The sequence below is a fragment of the Pseudopipra pipra genome, chromosome 4, assembly GCF_036250125.1.
Source record: "Pseudopipra pipra isolate bDixPip1 chromosome 4, bDixPip1.hap1, whole genome shotgun sequence".
NCBI lineage: Eukaryota > Metazoa > Chordata > Aves > Passeriformes > Pipridae > Pseudopipra > Pseudopipra pipra.
The window spans coordinates 15532061-15556605 of record NC_087552.1 but is presented as its reverse complement, the minus strand read 5'-3'; the positions used below and the strand labels follow the sequence as shown (position 1 = coordinate 15556605).

Genomic DNA, 24545 nt, shown 5'->3' with positions numbered 1-24545 from the left:
TGTTCCTTCTTTTCACTAAATTACAACAGTCAAAGTATCCAAGAGTATCATCTAAAGGCAATACCTCAAATTCAGTATATGCCGCATGAAATACTATTTACCTGCCTGCAAATTAAAGTCAAAAGAGACAAAGCCTTCCCTCCTCCTTGTCCTACATTAGAAAAATTAAAATCTAAGTAGTATTTCAGCTCTTCATCAATAGAATATCTTTTTCCTACACCAGAAGACCTCTGCTGTCTCCTTAAGATTTAAATTTCTCTACATTTACCACTAGTCACCTTCAACTAAACATGATGGAGTAGTAGAAACATCAATTCCCAGAGACCTAGCCCCTCAGAGCTTATAGTCATAAGTATCAGATTTAAAAAAAAAAACAAAACAAAACAAAACAAAAAACCATCTCAGCTTTCCTTTTAAAAGAAAAATATGTAAATTTTCAGCTAGCTCCAAGTAATGCTCAAGTCACACACAAGGTTGAATGTTTGTTACTGAAAAGTCTTTCCTAAAATTTTATGACCTTGCCTCCTTCCAAAGCACAGTAACAAAGAAAACCCCATGCCCAGCCATCAATCTGTACGTTATTTTTTAACTTGGACAAGCTGAGGGATAAGTGTGCCCTGAACTGATACCAAGGAAACAAGCTAATGGCCTGCAGCACAGAACTAATCTCCATGGGAACACCTCAGTACTACACACATATATTATTAAAAGAAAAATGTCTGATATCAAGGTCACAGTGGACCAGTTGTGTCTATTATATCTAGACAGAAAGATGAATTAGACTTTTCTCACTTTTACCAGAGAAAAGAATGAGAAAATGTTTTGGAGGATCAAGGAAGCACTGCTCTCCATCCTTCTCTGTTTAAACTTGAGGTACCCCATCGAGCAGATGACGCACGGGGGGGACAGACTAACATTTCTCATGCTACTTTTTAACAACTTTAGCAGACTCAGTTTGAAATCTGTTATCCAAACTGACCAATACACTGACACAAGAGGAGCTGCTTCCAAGAGTATAAATCTTTACTCTCTTTCCTACTCTTGGAACACTGTGGTAGAATAGTTAAGCCATATCCTTCTCAAGTTAAAAATGCAAGTTCAAACCATGCTGTAGACTGGTGGCAAATGCCACTTGAGCTGTAAATGAGTATCTTGTCATCTGCCACGTGAGCTAGAAGTTTTCTGATGCAGTGGTAGTTTGACATCCTTTGACCCATTGCTTGTTATAGGAATGGACATGCCTCAGGCAAGCCAGTCTCACTAGGCATAGCCTTGGATCTAAGTTTGTGCTCGTGCACATCATCCTTATCACAGACACATTCATAGACCATAGCAGTCATAGGAGAGAGGGGCCTGACAGCACTGGTCACTTCAGCCTTTGAAGTGAAAAGCACTAAGAATTTGATAGGAAAAAAAACCCAAAAATCCTATAAAGCTTGAAGACCTACTACACTATAAATTAGAATATAGTTAATTGGTATAAGTAAGGAGCAAATGTATGCGTTAAAAACAGCTCAGAGCGGAGGGGGGGGTGGAAATGTTAAAACACAGCGACAGTCCACTAATTTATATCTAGCATTTAATTCTAGATATGATCCATTTCTGCATAAATACAACCTGCATCAAGAAAATGTAGCATTACCACACCTGTATTTATTTGCAGTGCCCTAATAAGTTGGATTCTCTCATCTTCATAAATGAAGGAGACTACCATGCCATTGAAAACAAATATTTATCATATTTTGAGAGCCTCTAGTGAAAAAAGGGCACAATTATTTTGAAATAGAGCAACAAAATGGTGGTGCTTCAGAACAACAGTGGCAACGACGTTCAAGATGCAGTGGACGATTATACCAGCCACAAAAAGCCTCAAAATCTTATTTTCAATCTGAAAATCCAGCATTTATCTTTAGCACCACATCATTTTGGAAAGCGGGATTGTAGCACAAAATGGTCACGATTATATGAATTATTACTGTGACCTCAGTCTTTCATCAGAGCAACACGTATTTCAATTTAAGCCATATATCTTCACTACCATAACAACAACTCTTAATAGTTTCTCAGATTTTTTTCTGTTTTTCTTTCATGTGAGCTCAGAGGACATCTACATTTCAGCTTAATTCCTCCCTGCTTCATCTACACACAGCTGAGGTAAAATTCAGTAAGCCATGGCAGCGCTTGTCTGCCCCTCCAGTGACCATTTCCCACTGGCAGTCTGAACGAGCACTGAGGAAATCAGAAGAAAACACAACAGTAATTTTACTGTAGCAGTTTTAACTACTTCTTAGTGTGTTTCACAAGCTTACCTGTCTGAAGCTTCTAAGTCAAAACAGAATCGTCTGTCTATTGTATCTATATTTCTTTTGGTACAATAGGTAAGGACAAACAGTTCCTCATCACCCTGTGAAAAGAAAGTTTTTATGTGCTTGACCTAGTAATTGAAAGCTCCAATAAGCCAGCTGTATAAAAAACAAGTAAGGCAAATTTATATTAAAATAATGGCAAAAGCTACACCGAAAACTGACACTTGCAAAAGAATTCGTTCATGTTTGCTGTTCACTTCTCTGCACAACAACAAGTTCTGTGGCCATTTATGGGACATAAATGCAAAAATATTGAGTTCCTTTCAGCTGGAACTTCACAGCATGACTCAGTACCACAGTAAGTTGAACTAACAAAAACTATTTTATCATAAAGATTTTGCACCTGTTACAATATAAGCACACAATGAGTTGTAAGAGACTTCTCCCATTTTTTTGTCAGACACAGTGCAGTGATTTCTGTAGTAAAGGTTATTGCTACACCAGCTAGAACAGTGCTCTTTACTATCTATAACCTGTCTTACAGAAGCATTTCTCTCTCCAAGACCAATCAGCACTAGGATCTTTTTTTACCCAGAAATCACATAAACTCATCTGTGAATGAGTTGTATCAGATTTAATCAGGACTAACTGTACATTTTAATTATTTATTGTCTTTTTCAGCATCTCTGACACAGAAGATTGTCACTGAAGGAGGAATTGCGTTGTGGGTTTCCAAATGGGAGGTCTTTTAATATAGCAAAAATGGCTTTAAAAGTGTTTCAGAATGCTGAATGCTCAGACCCATACTATATATTATATTAACTAAAAAGGCTTATTACAATTAGAGTAAATCAGGATAAAAAATTCATAGAAGTACTGATGTGATTAAGGAAGCCAAATACCACTAATTTTCAGTACATCAGGTTTTCCAGAGCTTTTGAAAGGTTCTTCCAAGTTCAATACATGTGTAAATATACATGTCCTCAAAATGATGAAAGCCATCTCCCCTCTGCTCAAACTAATAAGATATAATAACTTGATAAAATTACAACAACATGATCTTCTATCCAAATTTGAAGACAGGACAGGGTGTTGCATTTACAGGCATATTGACTCAAGCATTATTTTCCAGCTTCAGATATCCTTTTTCCTTGCAACAAAATGCATTTCATCCATATTAATGCATTCATTCAATGTGTCATCTCTGAAGGTGCTGAGTGCCATCAATTCCCAACTACTTCAGAAGGAATTAAAGCCATTTAAAGATCAACAAAGTTTCAGGTCTTGAATATTTCAGATACTATCAAAGATACCTGAAATTACATTCAGTTATCAGTATGAATTATATCCCTATGAAAATCCATTTTTCTAATCCCACTTCTACTTCTTGCATCTGTAAAAAAAAGTAAAAATCTAACTGGAGCATGTAAGAAAGAAATTTTTCAGTCCATTATATTCTCCTGATTTATACTTTAATAAGTTAAATGCCTCATGAATAAACCAGATTCTAAATAGCGAAATATTGCATGTTATCGGTACCATGTCCTCTGGTCTTCTAAAAGGAAGCAACTGGAAAGTCTACAGAACTCCTATCTATTAATCCATCCATAACTTAAATGGCAGAATGAATTGTGTGAGGAAAGAAGAAAAAAAGGGGCAAGGAGGGTAGAGAGGGGGAGTTCTTGACACATCTTATCTGACACATCCTCTGATCTTGATACAGGGCAAGTATAAGAGTGGAATACAAAAATATACTCACAACTTTCCCTCCTGATCTGTGTTCAAATGGGATCATTGTGAACTTCTTTGTCTCTTTCCTGTACATGCAGTAGCGCTTCACCCAGCTGGAACCAAAGGGTGCGGGTCCTACATAACACAAAAGCATTAAATAAGATGTATTTTTTCCAGCTCCTGTGTTTTCTTCTCCTGCTTTTTAAAATGATACTTCAGAGTCTAACAATTAACTCCTAATAATGCAGTATTTAAAACAAAGGTATGAATTAATAATATAATACAACATAATACAAATGTTAATAGGTGCTTACTATTCTAAAAACTGATAAATGTAGTATTTCACATTTATGCTTAATGACAACTGTAAAGAATTATTACATATCTTTGTTTCACTACTATAGACAAAATAGTATTTCCCTATAAAATAAACACCCCTTGGAAACTTTATTTAGCAGAACATGGAAAGCTAGATTTACACTTGGTAACTTGAAGCTAAATAACCACAGATTGCAACCTGTGTTGCAAGTTCTACACTATCTACTGATTAATCTACTGATTAAGGTCTGATCACAACTTCTGACACCTAAAGTTACTTCTGACTACTTAGCAGTGCACACCCTACATAGAATATACACACTTAAGAGCCCAGCTCACTGCATGGAGTATTGTTGAGATTTGCATCATAATGTTAACTGTTCAAACTTGGATTCTGACCCTACTTATCTGCTCACTTCTATTGCTTCCCTTTTCCTAAAAAAGGTCTGCAAAGGAATCTTCTCCTTCTATAAGGGCAGACATCTTAAAAATATGACTTAGGCAAAATGTTTAAAAAAAGATTACTTTGTTGTCATTCCTTGAGCAGCAAGTGCTCTGCATTTGGCTTTTTTACTAGCGTGAGAAAGATTTATAATTGTTTGAAGTATTGCCAGGATATTATTTGTGTGACATACACCTTCATGGCAAGATTTTTAACAGCAGCTACCTAACATATGGCCTGCTTTATTTGACTTTATGATCACAATTAGGTACTGAGAGCATATCACTGAATCAAGGAAATGACCCTCAATTTCAGCATACTAAACTAGCCCAATTTTCAGTGGTTAATTTGACAACTCATGTTGTCTGACAAAAAAAACGTTTGATAGTTCTAGGGGAGGTCATTAGTAGGGGATTAAAAATAACATGAAATCCATTCTTTGGTCAACTAAAACTTCCCCAAATTCAGACACGTTTACTAAGAACTGTCACACTTTCAGCTCCATGTCCTTTTTATGAGCCACAGCAACACTTGATTAGAGGCTTTGACCATTTACTGGGATGACTGTTTAATAAACTGTAAACACTTTGCTTCTTTATGTTACCTGTAGAAATAAGACTTGCCTATATGCGCAATATGGGCACTATGGAATACAAAATACACCTTACTTTTTTCCTGTACATAGAGGTAGCCTTCCATCGTGAAGTGATTTGCTCTTTTATGCTCCTGAGGATTCCTTCTGATCTTGTTCATGAGCTCCTCTACCTCTGACCTTGTTCCTTCAAAACGATTTCGTGTCTAAAAGACGACAGCAAAAGCTCTTTAGTAATGAGAGTGGAAGAAAGAGTTACTCTTTCTGGCAGATAGGAGTTACAATCATGAAATGGGTTTGCATGGCAAGGTTTTGGTTTGCAGGGGTGCTACAGAAGGAGCCTTTGTGAGAAGCTGTCCCCCCTGCACCACTGAGGGGGAGAAGGTAGAGAAAATCAGCAGTAGAGCTAAGCTTGGGAGAAGGGAAGGGTGATGGAAAGGTCTATTTAAGATTTGGGTTTTATTTCTTGTTACCCTACCCTAATATGGTAATAACTTAAACTGACTTTCCCCTGTCAAGTCTGTTTTGCCTATGATGGTAATTGGTGAGTGATCTCTCCCTGTCCTGATCTCAACCCACAAACTCTACAGCTGAGGAGGGGAGTGACAGAGCAGCTCTGGTGCTCACCTGCCATCCAGCCAGGGTCAACTCATCAAAAATAACTATAAAATGAGAGAATGACTCAGGCTATTTTAGGACAGTCAGTGCACAATTTCCATATATATTTATTCTCTGGGTTTTCTGATATGCTTCAAAATTAATGTATGGTTTAGATATTGGCTGCTATGACTGTGGAAAGCACACAAAAAGTGCCAGAGTAGATTTCTAGAACAATGTGCTGACCTGTTCAGAAAGAAGGGAAATACTGAATGCAAAATTAATTTGAATATTCAAGTTTCCTTACAGAAATATTACTACAGATACTGGTTTAATTCATGATATTCTTACTAGCTGTCAGGAAGTAGAGGATTTTCTGTGGTTATTGAGGAAAAAAAAAATGATAGGAAGGTCACCAACATATACATGCCAAATGTTTTGAGCACACACATGCAGAAGCAAAAACAAACCCAAAAAAACCCCTGAAAGTCCAGCTGATTATTATTTCTGAATGTCACTCCCAAAGTCAGCAGGCAGCCAGAAAAGATTTATTAGAACATGAATAAAAACAAACAGAAAGTAACCATGCAATCCACGAATTATACAATGGGACTACACAAAATAACAGAGCAGTGCACACCTCACACAAGAAACTCTTCAGTTTGCTCTGAAAAACACTGATAAGTGGCCAATGAGCAAATAAAACCAAAACAATCACTATAATAACTCGTTTTCTCCACATATGCACCTGTCCAAACAGCAAACACTGAAAATACACATTTAAATTCCATCAGGTACTCTGCCCAGCTGGTACACGTGTTTTGAGGAAAGCACATACTTCCAGATGCATGCTTATGTGTCTTGTTGTTTTCTGAAAGCACCTTTACTTTTCTGAAAACGGATGAGCTTCTGAAAACGTTGCCTCACCTATTTTATTTTTTCCCCAGGATAAGGATACACTGAAAAGGATACACTGACACGAGTATAAACAAGACTCAGTGTTTGTATATAGACAGTTCCAACACCATACTCCTGATTGGCCATCTGTACATGCAGATTTCAGATTTATGTGCAGAAGTTTATTCATGGGCACAAATACAGTCTATGCAAGCAGATCTGAGCAGCCACCCATATCCACATGTTTTACAGAGGAAAGCTGAAGATATTCATTAGGTGATGACTAGAGAAAAATGGCCTATCTTATCTCCAGGCAAAACAACTGCTCTAAACTCTTCCCATACCCATCATCCCAATTTCTGCTCACATCTGCTTGCAAATTTTGGAGTTAGACCCTGCCCATAACTAATTTCCAAGGTTCCCAACAACTTTATAAGCTTCTTTTCATAATTTCCTAGAAGAGCTGCATCAAAAAACACATTCTGCCCACAGGACAAAGGCAAAAAAATTGATAGTGACAGACTGTTCATACCTAAACTTTCCTGTCTGAGCACTGATCACTTCAAGGTTGGATACTTTAAATGATCCTGCCAGGGTCTTTGTCCAAGCTGTGCAGTGATCACAAATGCAAGTGTGTAAAATGCTTCCTGGGAATGGTGGGATGAAGCACCATGGGCTCCAGGAACCTGAAGGAAATTTCTATCTTCCTTTTGTGCTATGACAAAGCTGAGCTTAACCAGGAGTCAACCACAGCTGCTAAACCAGTGTGGCTATGCCCTCTCTTCCCAGGGAAGGCCAGGTTTTTTAGCAAGGAGAAGTCCTGATAGTGCAGCAGTACCTAGTTGGAGATGTGGGCTTCTATAAGAGAAGATGGCTGTTGAAAGAATCAGCTTTCTAGTGCTTGGGCTGCAAGGCTGGGGTGGGTCTTTTTGGTTCTTTCATTTCAGGGGGGGTGTAGAGGGGCAGTGAGGGGAAAGCAGGGTATGGGGCAGCGTGGGCAGAGGAAACCCACACTATAATTCTCAAAGTAAAGACAACCTGAAAGAAAGGGAAGGCAATTACTAGAGCTACACTGGCAACTCTCAAATCACTCTCCATGCTGAACCTTGTACCCTTCAATTTCTAACACATCAAGCCAGTGTTCTGCCAGCAGCTCAGCTGTACCATAGCCAAGCCTCAGCTCATTTTTCCCTTGGGAAGTTTTGTTCAACACAGCGGAGAATGTACCGTGCCCTCTCGTGATCTTTTCAGATGCTTCGTTCTATTCTCCTCTTACCTCAAATAGTTGTTAATCCTTGTCCTCCTTTCTTTCTACAGCTTCTTTCTATGTATTCATAACATTTGAGCTGTAATGTTCAACCTCTTTAGAATTTGCTGGGGCACACTATAATACCATTCAGTCAATTGAAACTGCAGCTGTTGAGATTAGTTTGCTTTCTTAATGCTCATCACTTCTTCAGATCACTTCACTGGCTCTTTTCCATCCTTAATCTGAAATCTAGCTCTTCAAAACCATATCACAGCTTCCCTCTCATGTTTCATTTCTTGCCCATCTTGCATCACCTCCCCTCTATCCACTGCAGCTCCACGCTGCTCCTCCCTCTGTTAGGCTAACCATACAAAAGAAGCAAGTCTGTCTTAAACTTTCCTCTAGAAGCATTGACTTCTGCCACAAAAGTCTGCTTATGAAGTTACCACTAATCAGTTCCCCTTCCCAAACCAAACAACAGCTCAAAAGGAAACTTGAGACTTAAACATATGGGAAGAAAATTAAAGGAATGGTACCATGACACATGAATCACGTCACTATGTGTTACAACAACTGTAATCCTCTCTTTCGCCTTTCCGCCTCCCTGCTAGTTAAGCCATTTCTAAAAACAGACTGCCATCTCCAAGAAGTAGTTTCTGTGCCCAGATGCCCTCAGAGGTCAAAGCAGATGCACTATCAGGAACTGATTGTTTGCAGTAAGGTACATGGTTTGCTTCGTACCAACAGCCACATGCAAGTTCCTCTGAGAAAGTCTTATTCTTCAACAAATCCCAAGGAAGCAAATAGACCACCTGAGTAGTGACTCTGTCAGTCCCATTGTTTCAGCCTGTCACCTTGCTCCCTGCTCTCCCATTCCTGACCAGATCACACTGGGCAATCTGGTAGGAGGGTACAATAAACTAGCAGTGGCCCCCTTTAGCCTGCCCTTGAAGGAACACATTGTTTTGTCACAGACATCACGGGTGCTAACACCAAAATGTTCCTTGCCTGAAAGGGCAGCTGCAAGACAAACAGAAACTTCAAGTCACACACCTGGCAGAGATACCAAAGAAAAAAAAAAAAAGAAAAAAGAATTCTCAGCTATTTTTCTTCTCTTTTCTTAGCTATGGATAACAGAGCCCTATCAAGGACTTTCAGACATCACCACCACACACTCGATTTCAAAACACACCTAAAATACTGAAAATCTTGGCATTTCATTACCCAGCCTCTGAATTCTGCAGTGCTGCATGCACTTTTACAGACTTTATCCATTTTTCAACTCTTTCATGATAATCCTTGCACTATTTCTCTATTAAAAAATATAAAAAGGAGAAGGGGCCTTTTACTTGGTGCTTATTTATTTACAATATTATTAGAAATGACAAAAGAACTCGCTGGAATTAGCAACGATTTGCTCAGTGATGTGGCTGATTATCCAGGAGATGGCACCATATCCCCAAAGTTCCCAAGCAATGCACTAACACCGCGGTAAAGTATTGGCAGTACAGATATTGCACATGCAGTAACCTTAGCGGGTGATTTTACTCACATTTTGTATATTTATCTGCAGGGCCATTTTGTAATGATTGAAGTCTTTAGCAAGTTCATATCCCTGATGATAGAAAGTGAACAAACCCTGGAAAAACGACAGCACCTGAAATAGAAATACAATTTGTTAGAACGAAAAACTCCATTTACTTGTATACAATTGCTGCATATAGGCACTTTTGGGCAGTCCTGCCTCTGGAATTTCACAGCTGATCTCTACTTTCCTTTTGACCACAAGGAATGTATATTCATTATCTCCCAAACTTTCCTATTTAATGTTTTCCTACAGGTGGTCTATACCAATGATGTCTGGAATAAATGTTTGTGCACAAGGATCATCCTGTCTTTTTAGTCACCATTTGCCTGGTCATTCCTCTCTCTACTAATGACCATGTGGAGATGACTTTCTTGTCAGAGTCATCTGGCTTGTTCAAAGAAGGAAGCTTTCCATCCAGTAACTCCACCCATCACTGCTTTTTTGTGCACAGATCTGACCTTCTGTCAGCATCAGCAAATGATCAACTTTGCAGTTTCTGACTTCAGCACTTCAATTTAAAAGAAAGAATGAGTTATACTATGTTGGTACAACGTGCAGTCCTGTCTAACTCTCCCGTTTGGTTCAGGCTGTTGGAAAGAAGCAAGTGACACATGAAAGAACAACTCTCTAAAGAGAACAAACCAAAGAACCTATTTAATAAACTCTGAAGTCATATGCAAATAAACAGTTTTCAAAAATGCTAAAAACCACATAAAGTATTATTAAGGGAAAAGGGAATAAGAATTTGGTACTAAATTTCAGCTTATTACTCTAGTGTAAACTGTAAATCCAAATTAAGCAACATGAAGTTCAGCCCCATCCAGAGGGAGTTTTCAGAATTGAGAAGGGAACATGTTTCTAACACATCATTTGAAGATTTGTTACTCTAGCGTGGCTCTGAGGAAACTTCAAATGGTTTTAAACATAATAACCAAATGAAAAACTATTTAGGATTAAAAAAATCTTTTTTTTAATTAACAAATAAAAATCCAACACAATTTTTTAATGCTTTTTTAAATGCTTATTTTCCACAGCATTTTTCTGTTCCTTGAACAATGTTAATATAAATACAGCAATTTATTCCCCCTTAGGGATTTTAGCAATTTCTTCACACAGGGATAAACTATATCAAAACAGACAGTTCTTATAAGCTCCATAATGACCAACTACTTTGACTGGCGTCATTTGGAACTTCTTTCATTATTATGCTAAAGTAATTGTATCAGAATAAAAGGACAGACTTGGCACAAAAAAACAGACTTCAGAGCATGAGCAAATTAAACACTTATACAATCCATCCTCCCTTTATCTCAGTATTACACCTACTGTTCTCTTACTGTATGATGAATTTCATTTATACTACAAAGCTAATGTACATTTCAGAAAACTTTAGAATAAGCTCTTCTCAGAGATTTAAGTAAGTCTGGTTAGTGCACATAAGATTTTCACCTAAATTCAGTGAAACCCCTTGATTTCTACACAGATTCAATTGCAAGTGATTTTAAACATATCAAGCTACCAAATAATGGGCTTTCTATAAAGCAGCATGCTCAATTAATTTAAATCTGCAGTTCTTCCCTAGCAGGCCTCTAAGTCCTACATTCATACTGAAAATTAGATTCCTTACATTAGTCAGCAAATATTATTTCATGGGTAAAAAAAAATCCAAATGCAAGAAGCCTGATACCAACATAATCTTGAACTCTCTGTCCTATCACACATGGTAAATTGAGGGGTTTGCAGTACAGCCAAAGGTCTCACACATTTTCTGACAATCAGCATCAGTGGTTCCAAATCCGCTGTAATTACTGAGGTAAGCTTTGAGGTGCCTGGTTATCTGTATCTATACCAGCAATTTGTGCAGATGTAACAAGTTGCTTTAAATTCTGTTAAGTCACACAAATGCACGTGTTTTCCAGAAAACAGAGCTTGGCTGTTGCCCACTTGCATTCCTTCTCAGCCTACCCTTATGAAACACAGCGTAGGCTGAATTCACTGGTACTTACAGGTTCCACACACTCAAATTTCTTCCGCTCCTGTATCTCTTGCAACTTGCACACGTACTCGAGGGACAGCTCGTAGAAGTGTTTTCTATTCTGCTCCACTAGGTTATCTGCCTGCAGACAGAACACATCCAGTGTTTCAAAGGCATTTGCAGACAGCTTCAAGATGACATACACACAGCGTACAAGTGGCAAGCGGATAAGATAATTTTCTCCAAACTGGGATTTTTTCCTTTACAATAGAGATAATTCATTTACTTTTGAACTGCAGCAGCAATTCCCTTTTACTAGGTAACATGTTGTTTTGAATAATGAGGCTAATTTTTTTAGAAAAGTTCCAATAACACCTCTTCAAGCTTCTTTTCTATGGAATCCAAGCCAGATATACAAGAGCAGGAACTTGTGCACTGCTTTAATAGCATTGCAAAAGTCCCTCCCTAAACAGAGAGAGGGAGCTGGGAGCATCCTCCCTTACAAAAGGGAGAAATCATCTCTCCAGCCAAATTAAGGAAGAAAATATTGTTTTTGAAAACTACATTGCTGGTACTGTAAGTTTTACTCTATAACCCAAATAACTGCTGTAAGTAGCTATAATGTTACTGTACCCATGCCACACCTGTGCCCACTCTGATTGGCAAGAAATGCAATAGAAAAACGTTCACTTTTTGGTACAACACAAGTTTCCACAGAGCATCAAATATTTTAAAATGCAGCCTTTACTAGCTGCAGCTGATACTTAGCACAGCTTGGCTGGAATGACAACATCATATTGATGGTGAACAGTTACTTTTTCAGCTGCCATCCATCTGTACAAAAATATTTCATTTTCCAGCATCTATGTATTATTTTATGAAGTTATTATTAAAGGTACATGAGGCCCTTCTTAAACTTAAATTGGGTAATAGAAACTTTTATTGAAACAGATTAAAAAAAGGCTACAAGCGGTTACTCAAAGTAACTAACACTTAGTCTTTGCCAATGTAATGGTACCAAACGTTTCTACACTAAATTACAAAAGGAAATGGAGAAAGGGTTAGGTGAAAGGACCAGACTTACTATCATGGACTCTCTCTTAACTACTGAGACTATATCCTCCAGGCAGAACAGTGACTGCTAAGCTTTAAGAGGATAAGTCAAATCAGCTTTAAGACAGTTTTGCCTTAAGACGTGCTTGGCTTTACTGCTCTGTGCTAGAAGTCTGTCAGCAGTTAAAGGGGAATAACCACAAATGCCATTAAAAAAATAAAGCTCTGATATATATATATATCAGTAAGCAAATGATATATATATCAGTAAGCAAGCCATGCCACTTCGACGTATTCTATAAACCGTGCACCACGGCAATTGTTTGAATTGTCAGCAAAGCTTTTAATGATATAAACATGATATACATATATATATATATATATATATGGCCACGACACCATAGAAAAAGATTATGAAGTGGGTCTACAAGGACATTTGGCTCATCAACTGGAAGACTGCCCTGTATACACCAAAGCCCCACGTAAGCCCGTTCCTGTCTCTCTTCTTTGTTTTTCAGCTGTGTGGTTTGGTTGCCTCCCCACGCAACCCAGAATACAACATTCAGCACAGCCATTTTATTGCTTCATCTCAATTCCCCTGTAAATAAATTATCACACCTCTCCTCAGTTTTTTGAGGCACAAGCCTCGGGGTGCACCCAGCAAGTTCACTCACTGTTGCATTGTACTTTGTGTGTTACTGAAGAAATACACAAATAAGACACAATAAAACAGAATTAAGACTGTGTCTCACTGAAATTATAGGACTATCCCTCCACCAACAGAGTCAAAGACTGTGTTAATCTAAGACACACTCCAAATCATGGCACGTTATTCAACAAATTTTTGTCAAATTTATCCCTGTATCCTTTATTTACTCCAGTCAGGAACTGACACAACCAGCCATATATAACACTAAATTAGGAAGCTCCAGTGCAATTATATACACCTATTCTTTAAGCTTGAGCAAGAGAGTGCTTTCTATTTAGCACTCTGACAACATGCTGCAAGGGCCTTTTTTTTTTCCCCAAATGCTTATACATTTATACTCCAAAATTAAATGCACAAATGAAAGAGCCTGACTGAAGACTTTAAGATTTTTTGTTCATGAAACTTTGAAGGACATTTGAAACAAATCTGTTTGCTTATTCTAGACTTTGCACATACTTTAAAGCTTCAGACCATATTTGATACGGCTTCAAAATGCCTCTTGCAGGTATTTTGTATTTTTCCATTGAGGTTAGGTCTCATTTCAGATTTGATATTGAGAACAGTATTTCATCAAGATGTCATACTTAATCCTTTATCATTTTTTTCTGCATCAAGCTCTTTGGCAGCTGGTCAGTTTGATAAAAGTACAGGTCCTGATGCATAAGCAATGCCCAGTAACTTCACCAAGACAACTCGATTCCCCAAAAGACACTTGTTTACACATCTGAGGGCCTACGTTGCAAATGCAGTAGGGCAAAGTAACATCCTAGTGAAACTTGAGAGCAATCAGAGTTTTTAAGTTCTTAGATAACTTTGTCAGTTACATTAACCATTTTTATGAAAAATGGCATAGACCATTTGGGATGGGGTAGAGGGCAGGGAGAAGTGTTATCTCTGAGGAAAACACTGGGGTTTTTTTATAGTCTAAGCATTAATAATTCTGAAATAATTACATTTATCTGGGGAAAAAAAAATCCTCCTGGCTACAGCAAGTCTCTGCAAGATTTCTCTGCAGTCTTCTCACACACTATTTGTTGTTGCTCCAGCAATAAAAACTATTACAAGTAAGTACGATGATAGAAAACCCAGAGGGACAAAAAGAATGCCAGGCAAAACAGATCTGGTTTTAAGTTATAAATTGTCAACAGATTTTTTTGTAGCATTACTCAAAAATTCCCCAAACAAATCTTCAAAACATGAGAAAAAGCACAAACCCATTTTTCTTCAGGAACAGAGGTCTTGCTGTGCTTTGCATAAAGTATTATCACAGGACACTTAGTCAATACACTTAGTAAATTACATCCATGGTAAATTCTGTTAAGAAATACAGAGTTTTTCACAATATGTTTGCACATTGCTATTGCCTTAATTATACATAAAAAAATAACATGATGTTCATTGCTTCATACACACACAAAGCCCTTGATTCAGAAAATGGTAGGGGTACATCACTAAGTTCAGCATATACTACTGATTTTCTCACCAACCTTTCCAGTGCAAATTTATTTTTATTTTACCACTATGAATGCTGGTTTTACATTTGCTGAGGTACATGTACTTATTCAAAAGCCTTTAGCTTGAATAAAAATAGAGGGGTAACAATACCTCTTGTAATTGTAGCTCTTTCTTCTTAGCTGACAAATTCAAATGTTTTTCTAACAAACTGTAGTTCTTCTCTGTCTCTTTATCAAACTTCTTCTTTTCCTCCTACAACAGAAACGAAGTAGCAATGATTTATATATAAAAATGTAAGACTCTTTCTTTTAAAATTCTAGTTAATCAGAAACAAAGAGAAAAAAACTATCATAGCTCCGATAAGTAAAGGAAGGGATGTTTCCATCTCATTTAAAAAAATTAATTTGAAGGCTAACTTGAAATGAAATCCCATTGCATCATTATGGTATAGCTTATCACACAGATGCTTACATCTTCTAAGTCAAAAGAGTGAAAAAACAGACCTCTTTCTGATTTATTGCATTTTTCATTACTTTCAGGGATCATTCACACCACCTTGTTTTTGAATAGAGATCTTAAATGGAACTATGGGATTCCCTGGAAAAAAACGAAAAAACCTTTCTAAAATTGACAGGGGGAACATTCCAACAGCTCAAAACCCAAAGCAAATACATCTCCATATTCCACAGGATTTCTTGACTTTAAAGCCATACAACGACTTCTCTGCTGAATTCTTGTTCCTACCAGTTTTATTGTGCATAGAACAAAAAAAAGACTTTTTAAAATTAAGAAAAATATCCATAAAACATAAAATCATACTAGGAAAAATTCTCACAGACACATATGAATATCATTTGCACATGCAAATCCATTTCTCTGACCATCAAAAGCAACATACTGGAAGAAGGATGGTCATCAAATATTTCTAGGAAATCTGAGTTCCTGGATCTAATTTAGTAGAAGACATTGGAAAACAAATTGCTTCCTCAGTTCTAATTTCCTAACAGTGTGTAAAGGTAAAAATCAGTATTGATGAATTCAACCAACCAGTTTTGAAGCTATTTTTACTATATCTAATTGCAGTAGAAAATAACCTCAAATAAGTAAAATCAAGCACTACGTATGCAAGAACTGACACAGATTTACTCATCAGAAAGGTACCAGTTCAATTACAATATTTTTCTGTCAACTGTAGTTTTGGACTTTAATTTGTATGTATTCTACCCAAAATCCTGGTTAAACTCAACAGACATACTTGCTCTTTTTTTTTTCTCTTAACCTTTCACTTTTAATGATATTATATATACACTATAAGCAATACACATTTTTATTCTCTGAACCATTAGATTCTGAAAATGGCATTATATTTAAGGGGGATGTAAGCTGTTTAGGATTGCTTCTCAGAAAGTGCTTTTGTAAAAAACGGTGTTTTTTCCCTCCATTATGAGTCTAAGAACTTCCTGTAAAAAAGGAGCCACAATACTAGTTATCAACTGAGAAATATTAAGATATATATATGATATCAGTGTGATCAGAGATAACACATTAGCACTTGGAGAATTAGGAAGAAAGTAGAGTGTGGGGTAGGGGTGGATCTCTGTGGTTTTATTAGCAAAGTTTCCATTGATATGGTGAATATTTGAGTGCTGCCAGAAAAAAAAAGAGCTCTCTTAACTTCTTAATAGGCAAAGCCAGAAACTTTACACAAGTAGTTTGGGATTAGAGCAGTAACACCTTTTATTGAGGGGTAATTGAATAAGATCTCAGCTTCCAGCACTATGGAGCTAAACTTTTATCTTATTCTTTTTCTTCTTAAGCCTAACTCAGACCATTTCATCATTGGGGGATGTAAGATACAGGAAAATCTGAGGCAGCACATTCAAGTTTTAGTTTGTAATAGTAGCGTATAAATCTTTCCTAAAGTAAATACTACACGATGTTCCAGATATATTTCACCACTAGGTGCCATAACTTCTTTTTCAGAGCTAAGTAGTGTTATATTTCCAGTGTCAGTGCTTTGATTATATTGAATAAATATTCAGTTAAGAATATTCCAAGAGTTAAATATTTTTAAAGGATTTTTATTTAAATATTATACAATTACGTAAGACTGTTCTATTTAAAGGTCAAATTCTGTCAAAAAAAAAAAAAAATAGCTACAGCTTCACAGAAACAGTATGCAGGGACACAAGGAATGAAACATCCATCCAAGAAAAATGAGAGATGTAGACAATGTCAATGTAATTTGCCTTAGAACCATCAGGAACAAAATCCTGACTAGGAAATGAGTGAAGATATGAGATCATTTAAAGCATTAGGAGTTCTCACACCCAAAACAGCAATGTTCTTTAACAGTAAAAATACTGCTGAAATAATCCATTCATTAAACAGCTGCTTCTGTGACAATAGGTTACATTTAGAATTAATTTTTTCTTCCCTTGGTCCCTCACAGACCAAGTTTTCATTGTATGTTGGTTGGGTCATCTAATATACTTCTCTCAAGTCCATAGAATTACACAAAGCTCGTTGTATTATTAAACTGAAAGGATTTATGCTGAACAGAGCATTTTCAATTCATGAACACTGAAATCATATGCAGAACATGCTAATCATTCCTGCTAAACTCAAAATGTATAGTGCTCTTGTAATTGAAACATTGTCTTAGCTATTAAATATCACTGGTAATTACATCATTATTCTAAAATAAAACATATGCAGGTAGTTTGAAAATGTAGTAATTGAGTTTTGCAACACAAAACTGTAATAAATAGCTGGGCTTTTTTTCCTTCCCTTTTTTTTTTTAATAAGCATTTAAATTCCTCACTGCAAGAAGGAAGATAGGTACGAAGAGGTCAAATTTGTCCTTGTTACTTTTATCCAAAGCTAGTCTTTATTTAATACATGAAGTTCACTGTGCCATTTTTTTAAAATATACACAACTTCATGACAATCTTAAAAAAATTACCACTTTCACCAAAAAGAGGAACTTTGAATGAGATCTCATCTTTAAGCTCTCCATCCTTATTTTTTCCACTCACGCAGAGACAATGAGTTATTTATGCAAAAGAAAAAAAAATAAACTAAAGGCAGTTTTCACTTTGCAGGTAGCAAAAATGCAGTTAAAGGCACATGATGAGCAAGCTCCTTTAGGTAGTTAATATTTTTCAGCCTTTGTTGTGCAACTGCAAGCAAATACAAGGCAGAACAGGATTACTCATTAGGAAGGGGGTCAGGCTGTTAGCAGGATTGTTCCTATTCCAGACATAAGAGATAAGAGAGGTGACAAGAAAGAATGGAGAAGACACATTCTTCTCTTCTTGAAACATTCCATTTGTTTCTGAAGCAAGTTCTCAAAATAGGAACAAAAAGTGTGAATACATGAAATCTAAACAACAGTATGTTTCTGCCAATTACATGTCATTACTGCAACGCAATCCAAGTAGAGAAATTAAACAAACTTATAAAGGCAACAAGGGACAAACCTTTACAGCTCCTAGCTGCTCTTTCCTAAATCTTTCCAAAGGTTTGATCAGAGTTTCAGTAACACTGAGTGCCTAAAGAAAAAAAAGCATGGGTTAGGTTTCCATAGCCAGACTGACAAGTCACTTTAGCATCAGCAATAAAAAGAAAAAAGGAAGCAAGCTCCGGGGTAAAATAACAGAGAAGCATGCAAGTTAGGAGTCCTAACTCAAAAGAAAAAAATCACATCTCTTGAGTTCATTCAAGCTTTCAAAATTTCTATCCCTTATTTCAATCCACTATCAGGAAAATTAAATCTAAAACAAATGCAGGAGTTTCAGAAATTTCAAGGCTGCAGCCAAACTTCAGCTGCTTTATTTGTGCCGCTCTTGCAGATCAGGTTGATGGTCTCAGTGACTGAAGATCAAAATGAGATGGAGGACAAATAATTTTCATTTGGTTTCTGCAACAAGAAGCACTACAAACATGCTGAATTGAATACTGAATAGCAAATAATAATCTTTTCAGACACAGTTAAAGCCATTAGGCATTGATATATATTTCCAAATATTTAAAGTTAAGTACATTAAGAAGACCTTAAGTTAACCTAAGTTACAAAATCAAGAGGTTCAAAGTCAGTAAACAAGAAGTTTATTTGACAGGGTGAGCATTCACCAGTGCACTTACAATATATACAGCCTCATAGCCATACCAAAGAGAAAGAAAAAGGACACAATATTCCATCATACCAATGATGCCTAGGACTGGGCTTAACACAGCCACTGGGCTAAGATGCCAGGAGTTCAGGCAGAGCTCCCTGGAAGCTACCCTGAGATACAACAGAAGGCTTTCTCTCTTTTTCATCCCCTTTCCCCCCACCCCTTCATAGGTGAAAAGCTTCAGATAAAACATCACAGGCTTAATCTAGCCTTCTGGAACACTTCTGAAAAGTTTTTATCATAAAACACACACAGGATGTACTGGAGATCTGGCACAACACGAATCTGCACACCACTGTCTGCTCCCACCCACCCCTGGAGCCATGCAGGGATTACTGTGGGAGTCATCCTGCCAATTCACTGTAACCAGAGCAACCCACATTTTTCAACAACCAGGGCAGCTCACTAACCTGTAGCTAACTGGAAACCCAAATATCTGGCAAGTCTGGGCCAAACTGGGTGTTGCACAGTCATCCCTGTAACAGCTATGTCCTAACTTCAGAGCACTTCTCCTCATGGCCCAAATTTTTACTTTCAGCATCCATTTCCTAATTTTGCCAAAAACACCCCTCAGCACACCCTTGGTGGGAGCAAAAGGAAAAGGAATCCTGACAATTTTTTCTTTCAAACGCGTACAAGCAGCGCTGGCCTAACCACGACAGAGGAGACCCTTGCAGTAAGCTGGAGGGTGGGGAAGGACAACAAGCAACTTCTGCCAAGTCTCCAGCACAGCCAAGAGATATCCAGAAGAGTCCATCCCAAGGCTTTGTGAATACTCTTGGCAGCTGGAGAACCATTAATTCCCTAAACTATCTCCAATCCCACCAAAGGAAGACAGCTGAATGCCCCAAGCAGGAGCTGAACTGTGGTTCCAGGAAGGATTTAGCCCACCCAGCAGCCTGTGCAATATGTACCCTAACTACTCAAGCAGTTAGCAGGAGTCTCCAGGGCAGTTTTTAGAATATTCAGATTTTTCAAATTTTTTCAGGCTACCAGAACTTTCCTAGGGGCTGAAATGAAAGAGCAATTTGGATTTATAATTGGATCGAGCACCAGAAACAGGTCCCTGGGACACAGCACCTGAGGACTGAAAGATCTATTCTTGCTGACAGCAAGAATTCTCAAGTCAGAGTGAAGAACTGCTTGTGGAAATCAAAGAATAGTCCTTCTATACTGGAAAACTTCAAAAAGTTTAAATTGGTTCTGCCAGTTTCCCCTACACTAACAAAGCAAGGCAGAAAGCTGTGAGTCCTTCTCAGAGAAGAAGACACAAGCTGCCAGGAGGCAGAGCACCACAGGTACTAGAATCATTTTAAAGCATTTAAAGGCAGCAACTGAGCACTTAAATGGTCTGAAGGTTAAAAATAAATAACAAACGACAAGTTGCTTATTAGTTGTTTGAACTTTTACTCAAAAGAGTGACATGTAAGATTAACGGGAATTGAACATGTGCTGAACACAAAGTCCGAGTCAAAGAAAACCACAGCACCTTGATGTAACGAAATAAAAAGAAGAGGAAAACATCCAGAGAAAAGACTGTGCTTTATAAACCAGCAGAGCTGTCTGTAAATTACTGCTCTGCTACTCCTGTGCAGTACTAACCATGGGAACCACTACAGGAATTTGTTTGAAGCAGAAAATAATCTTTAAATCAAAATGGGATGTTCTCTTCAGCGACTGCCAAGAAACAGATTCCACTGCTGCCAGTGGTATGATATGCCGGTAATTCTTTCATTAAAAGAAAAACAAGCTCCCCCTCCTTCCAAAAAAGACATTTATCATTTTGTGCAACTTAAACTTTTGTTAATAGATGCATCCCCAGATGCCTTCCATACAGGTATTTATGATTTGTCACCCCCTGTGCTTTCTGTGCCTGGGTTACATAACAGGACTCTTGATTATTTCGAGAGGGTGGAGTGAGATTTTGCAGATCTCTGGTCAAACTCTCATGAAGCTTCATACCATGCTCAAACATAAAAATACAAGACTGGTAAGTTCAAGAGTGAATTACAGAGATGTTCTTCTGACTGGCAGTGATAAAAACAAAGTTCATAGTTAAATATGTCCAGTACAAGACTAAATAGAGAGGCATTCCCACTGTTTTCCAGTACTTAGAATCCAGTGCTCGTCATGAAAAGATACAAAAATATGTATATTTATTTATAGAACAAAAACATTATTTACACTGCTATTCATTCTTTGCTTATTTATAACTTGGCAACTCAAAACAACATCTTTTTTCCTTTTTTTTTTTTAAACCATGGATAACAGATTAGAAAATAGGAAATAAGCTAAGGGTTGCTTGAATATGTTTGTAATTATCACTTGTACCCTCCTTAAGAAATAGGATCATGTTAAAATGTAAAATTTCCAGGAAAAGTTATATTAGGCATTTAAGTTAAATATTCATTAATACAAAATTACTTGTTCCTTCCTTTTTCAACTCCTGTCTCGATTCTTAAATTAATTTTCACCACTCTACTTCTCTAATCAGACTATGACAGGAATGTACTATTTAAAGGGCACAAAAAATTCCTTTCTTTACTTTACATCTCTGATCTGCCTAAATCTATCTGAAAGAAATATATATATTGAATTATAAGATCTGGCAGGCAAACTATGGCATGTAAGTAATAAGTGAATCAATATAAAGAGGTCATGTCTCAGGTAACAGTATCTTAACCAGCTTTACAAGTGCCAAAGTCTCAGGAATGCTTTAAGAAATGTTTAACCTGATGTGCACACGTGTCCAGGCAGACAGTCTGGAACTGCCTACACTACTCCTGTTCTATCTGCAGCATCTATGGAAAGGTCAAAGAATTACCTTAACTTGAACACAAACCTGGCAATAGCAGCAATAAAATCATCACTGCCATCATCACCCCAGAAGATCGCTGTATCCAACATTTCCAACAACACCCTAAAGCAGGCTTTCAGCTTTGTGTATATCTCCTTATTTCAGATGCCTTCAGGAAACTCCACCTGCTCAGAGAAGTCATATAAAATGGTGCTAATCTTGACTTCTCCAGCTTCATTTCTTTCAAAGAAATAAGCAACAGGCCATAGATTAAGGGGCCCAAACCAACATTTCCTAGTGCAGACTAGGAAAGGCACAGACTAAATCCATCAACGAGCTCATTCACAGCTGTTGGGTACCTCCAGTCGAGTCAACAAGATCCAACAGGTCACTTACCAGTCAGCACCAGTCCCCAAAGATGACTCCATTTAGACTGTCACTTCCTCCCTTCTCAGAGGAGTTCAGGGAGACACTGCTTCCCCAAACTCCTCCTACGCACCACAACCTGACAGACAAGACCATGCTCCAGCATTCAATGCTCCTCTTGCCTTCTTGCCCTCCTGCAGTAGGCAGGAGCATGTCCTCTAAGTTCCTGCTCCCCTTGTAGGTAGAACCAGGCTTGTCTTGCAGAGAGAGCAAGGCTCCTTGCACGGCCTGCAGAGGAGCAGCCACCCACAAGAGCTCTCCCAGTTCAGTCCAGCCCCTGTGGCTAAAAAGGCTAGACCAACCCAAGTTAATCAAAATTTGCTTTTCTTATTAGACAAATGCAGCACTGGCCTCACAGCCTTCACCCTAAAAATATCCTTAGGCCTCAGCCCTTACTTGAAGCACTGGAAATTACACACTGCTCATCAACAACTCCAGTGGTGAGGTAAATACGCGCCCTGACTCTGCTCCATTCTGAACCTAAACATTCTCCCATAAAAGACAGGTTTACTGAGAAAGAAAAAAGCCAAAGCCATAAACATACACCTTCCTGCAAACTGCACAGCAGCACAGTTCCCAATTCACATCCCAAGAACTGGAATGCAGATTGGATGCCATACCTAAACGAGGGGGTTTAGTTTCCCAAAATACCAAGTGGAAAGGTTTATTTGTAGTCAGGGGCAGGACTGTTTCTCCCCTCAACAAAGCAAAGAGGGAGGCTGCCAGTCAGTAGGGCAAAGCTCATGAAACTAAGTAAGTGTCAATGAAACTAGATCTGGGAAGGAAGTGTTGCCTTACTGAGTGCAACAGAGAATGCAGAAAGGAAGACATACCTACCAGTGATTCAATAACACAGTAGTTAACAATGCTGCTAAATAAAGAAGTTTACTTTCTAATAAAGAAATTTAGCACCGACAGCTGCACTTCTACTTACAGAGGACATAGCTCTTCTGTGTTTTTTTCTAAGAAATTGCAACATTCAGCTTAATAAAAAAGCAAATTCTGATATCTCCAATGCTGGAAACTTATAAAGAACGTTATGTCCTCGAAAAACCTGTAGTAGTTTGCATAGTGATTTGCTACTGAAATTTCTCAAAGAATTAAGACCCACGCCTGAAACCCTGCATTACGAAACTTTGCAGATACAATTCCACTCCTGAGGACATCGAGTGTTACTTATGAAGCTTTATCCTCTATTCTCCCTTTTCCCAAGACAATATGGTTTGCACTTACAGTTAAGATATGCTCCCAGTTGTCTGCACGGCCACTTCTGCTGCCAGCAAGCCCTGCAGATAGAGGGGTGCATCTCTAACTACTTCTCAGCACTGGTTTTGTATTTAGGTGGAGCACTGTTGACTGCAGGCACTGCAGCCCACGCCCAAGGGTCATTTGTTTGTTTTCAAATCATATTTTCTTCTAGTAAGAGTCTGGATTTTCTCTCTGCACTAGAGCTTTCCCTGTAGCTTTACAATCCTAAATAATGCAAGCCCTCAGCCACGCATTGGGCATACAGACATGGGTGTTTGAGGGGTTTTGGGTTTAAGGCTGGAACCTATAGACCAAAGGATTTTTAAGGGGGTCTCATAGCACATTAATACCTGTGTGTCTTTGCATGTGTGCAGAGGCTATAAAATCGAAGTGATGTGCATTGCTCTGGATTCATTTGCTGCAGAGGAAGCCATCTGGTAACAAAAAAGCTAGGTGGACAGGCGATATATCTGTCTTAGACAACTTATTTTGTGCATTTCTGAGGTACCAGAAGGCATCTGTAACAAAAATCACCTTCCTCTTAAGTGTTCCAGAAAACTGCTCCCAGGATTTGGTAAGACAAGAAGTTTCTCAAATCGGTTCCATGGGGAATTTCCTAGACCATTGATCCCCTGCACCACAAGCTGCAATACAGGGAGAATCCTGTGCTCTGCACTTGCTGGCTCTTTCAAAAGCAGCAGCCTTGCCTTACAGAGAATACAATAGCAGGACTCCTGAGTTCACTCTTTCAATCAAAGGTTATTTCCTGTTCAGTGGAAGTTCATGACTGATCTAAAGGACAGAGACAGCTAAAAGGGCCTCCTATGACCCATCTGCCAAGCTGTGCTCTGCTCTGAAAGGCTGTCTGCAATGATTCTCTTGCTATGAGACTGCTGACCTCAAAAATTAAATTGGTATCGTTAGCAAACGACAAATTATTACACTTAAAAAAAAAAGGTGAAGACAGGCAGTGAGTGTTAGTAA

The 24545-nt window shown here is 38.0% G+C and overlaps 1 protein-coding gene across 2 annotated transcripts in view; it reads right to left on the bottom strand.

The window, feature by feature from the left end:
• ARHGAP10 (Rho GTPase activating protein 10) overlaps positions 1–24545 on the bottom strand; it is a 147312-nt gene that overhangs the window by 73590 nt on the left and 49177 nt on the right. The window contains exons 4-10 of one of the 2 annotated variants that reach the window (XM_064651746.1): positions 18395–18466; positions 15063–15164; positions 11727–11837; positions 9685–9789; positions 5466–5595; positions 4066–4172; positions 2310–2404 (exon numbers count right to left, since the gene is read on the bottom strand). In XM_064651746.1, coding sequence (XP_064507816.1) covers positions 2310–2404; positions 4066–4172; positions 5466–5595; positions 9685–9789; positions 11727–11837; positions 15063–15164; positions 18395–18466 — 722 coding nt within the window. The remainder of the gene's footprint in view (positions 1–2309; positions 2405–4065; positions 4173–5465; positions 5596–9684; positions 9790–11726; positions 11838–15062; positions 15165–18394; positions 18467–24545) is intronic. The other variant, XM_064651747.1, reaches the window with a different exon arrangement.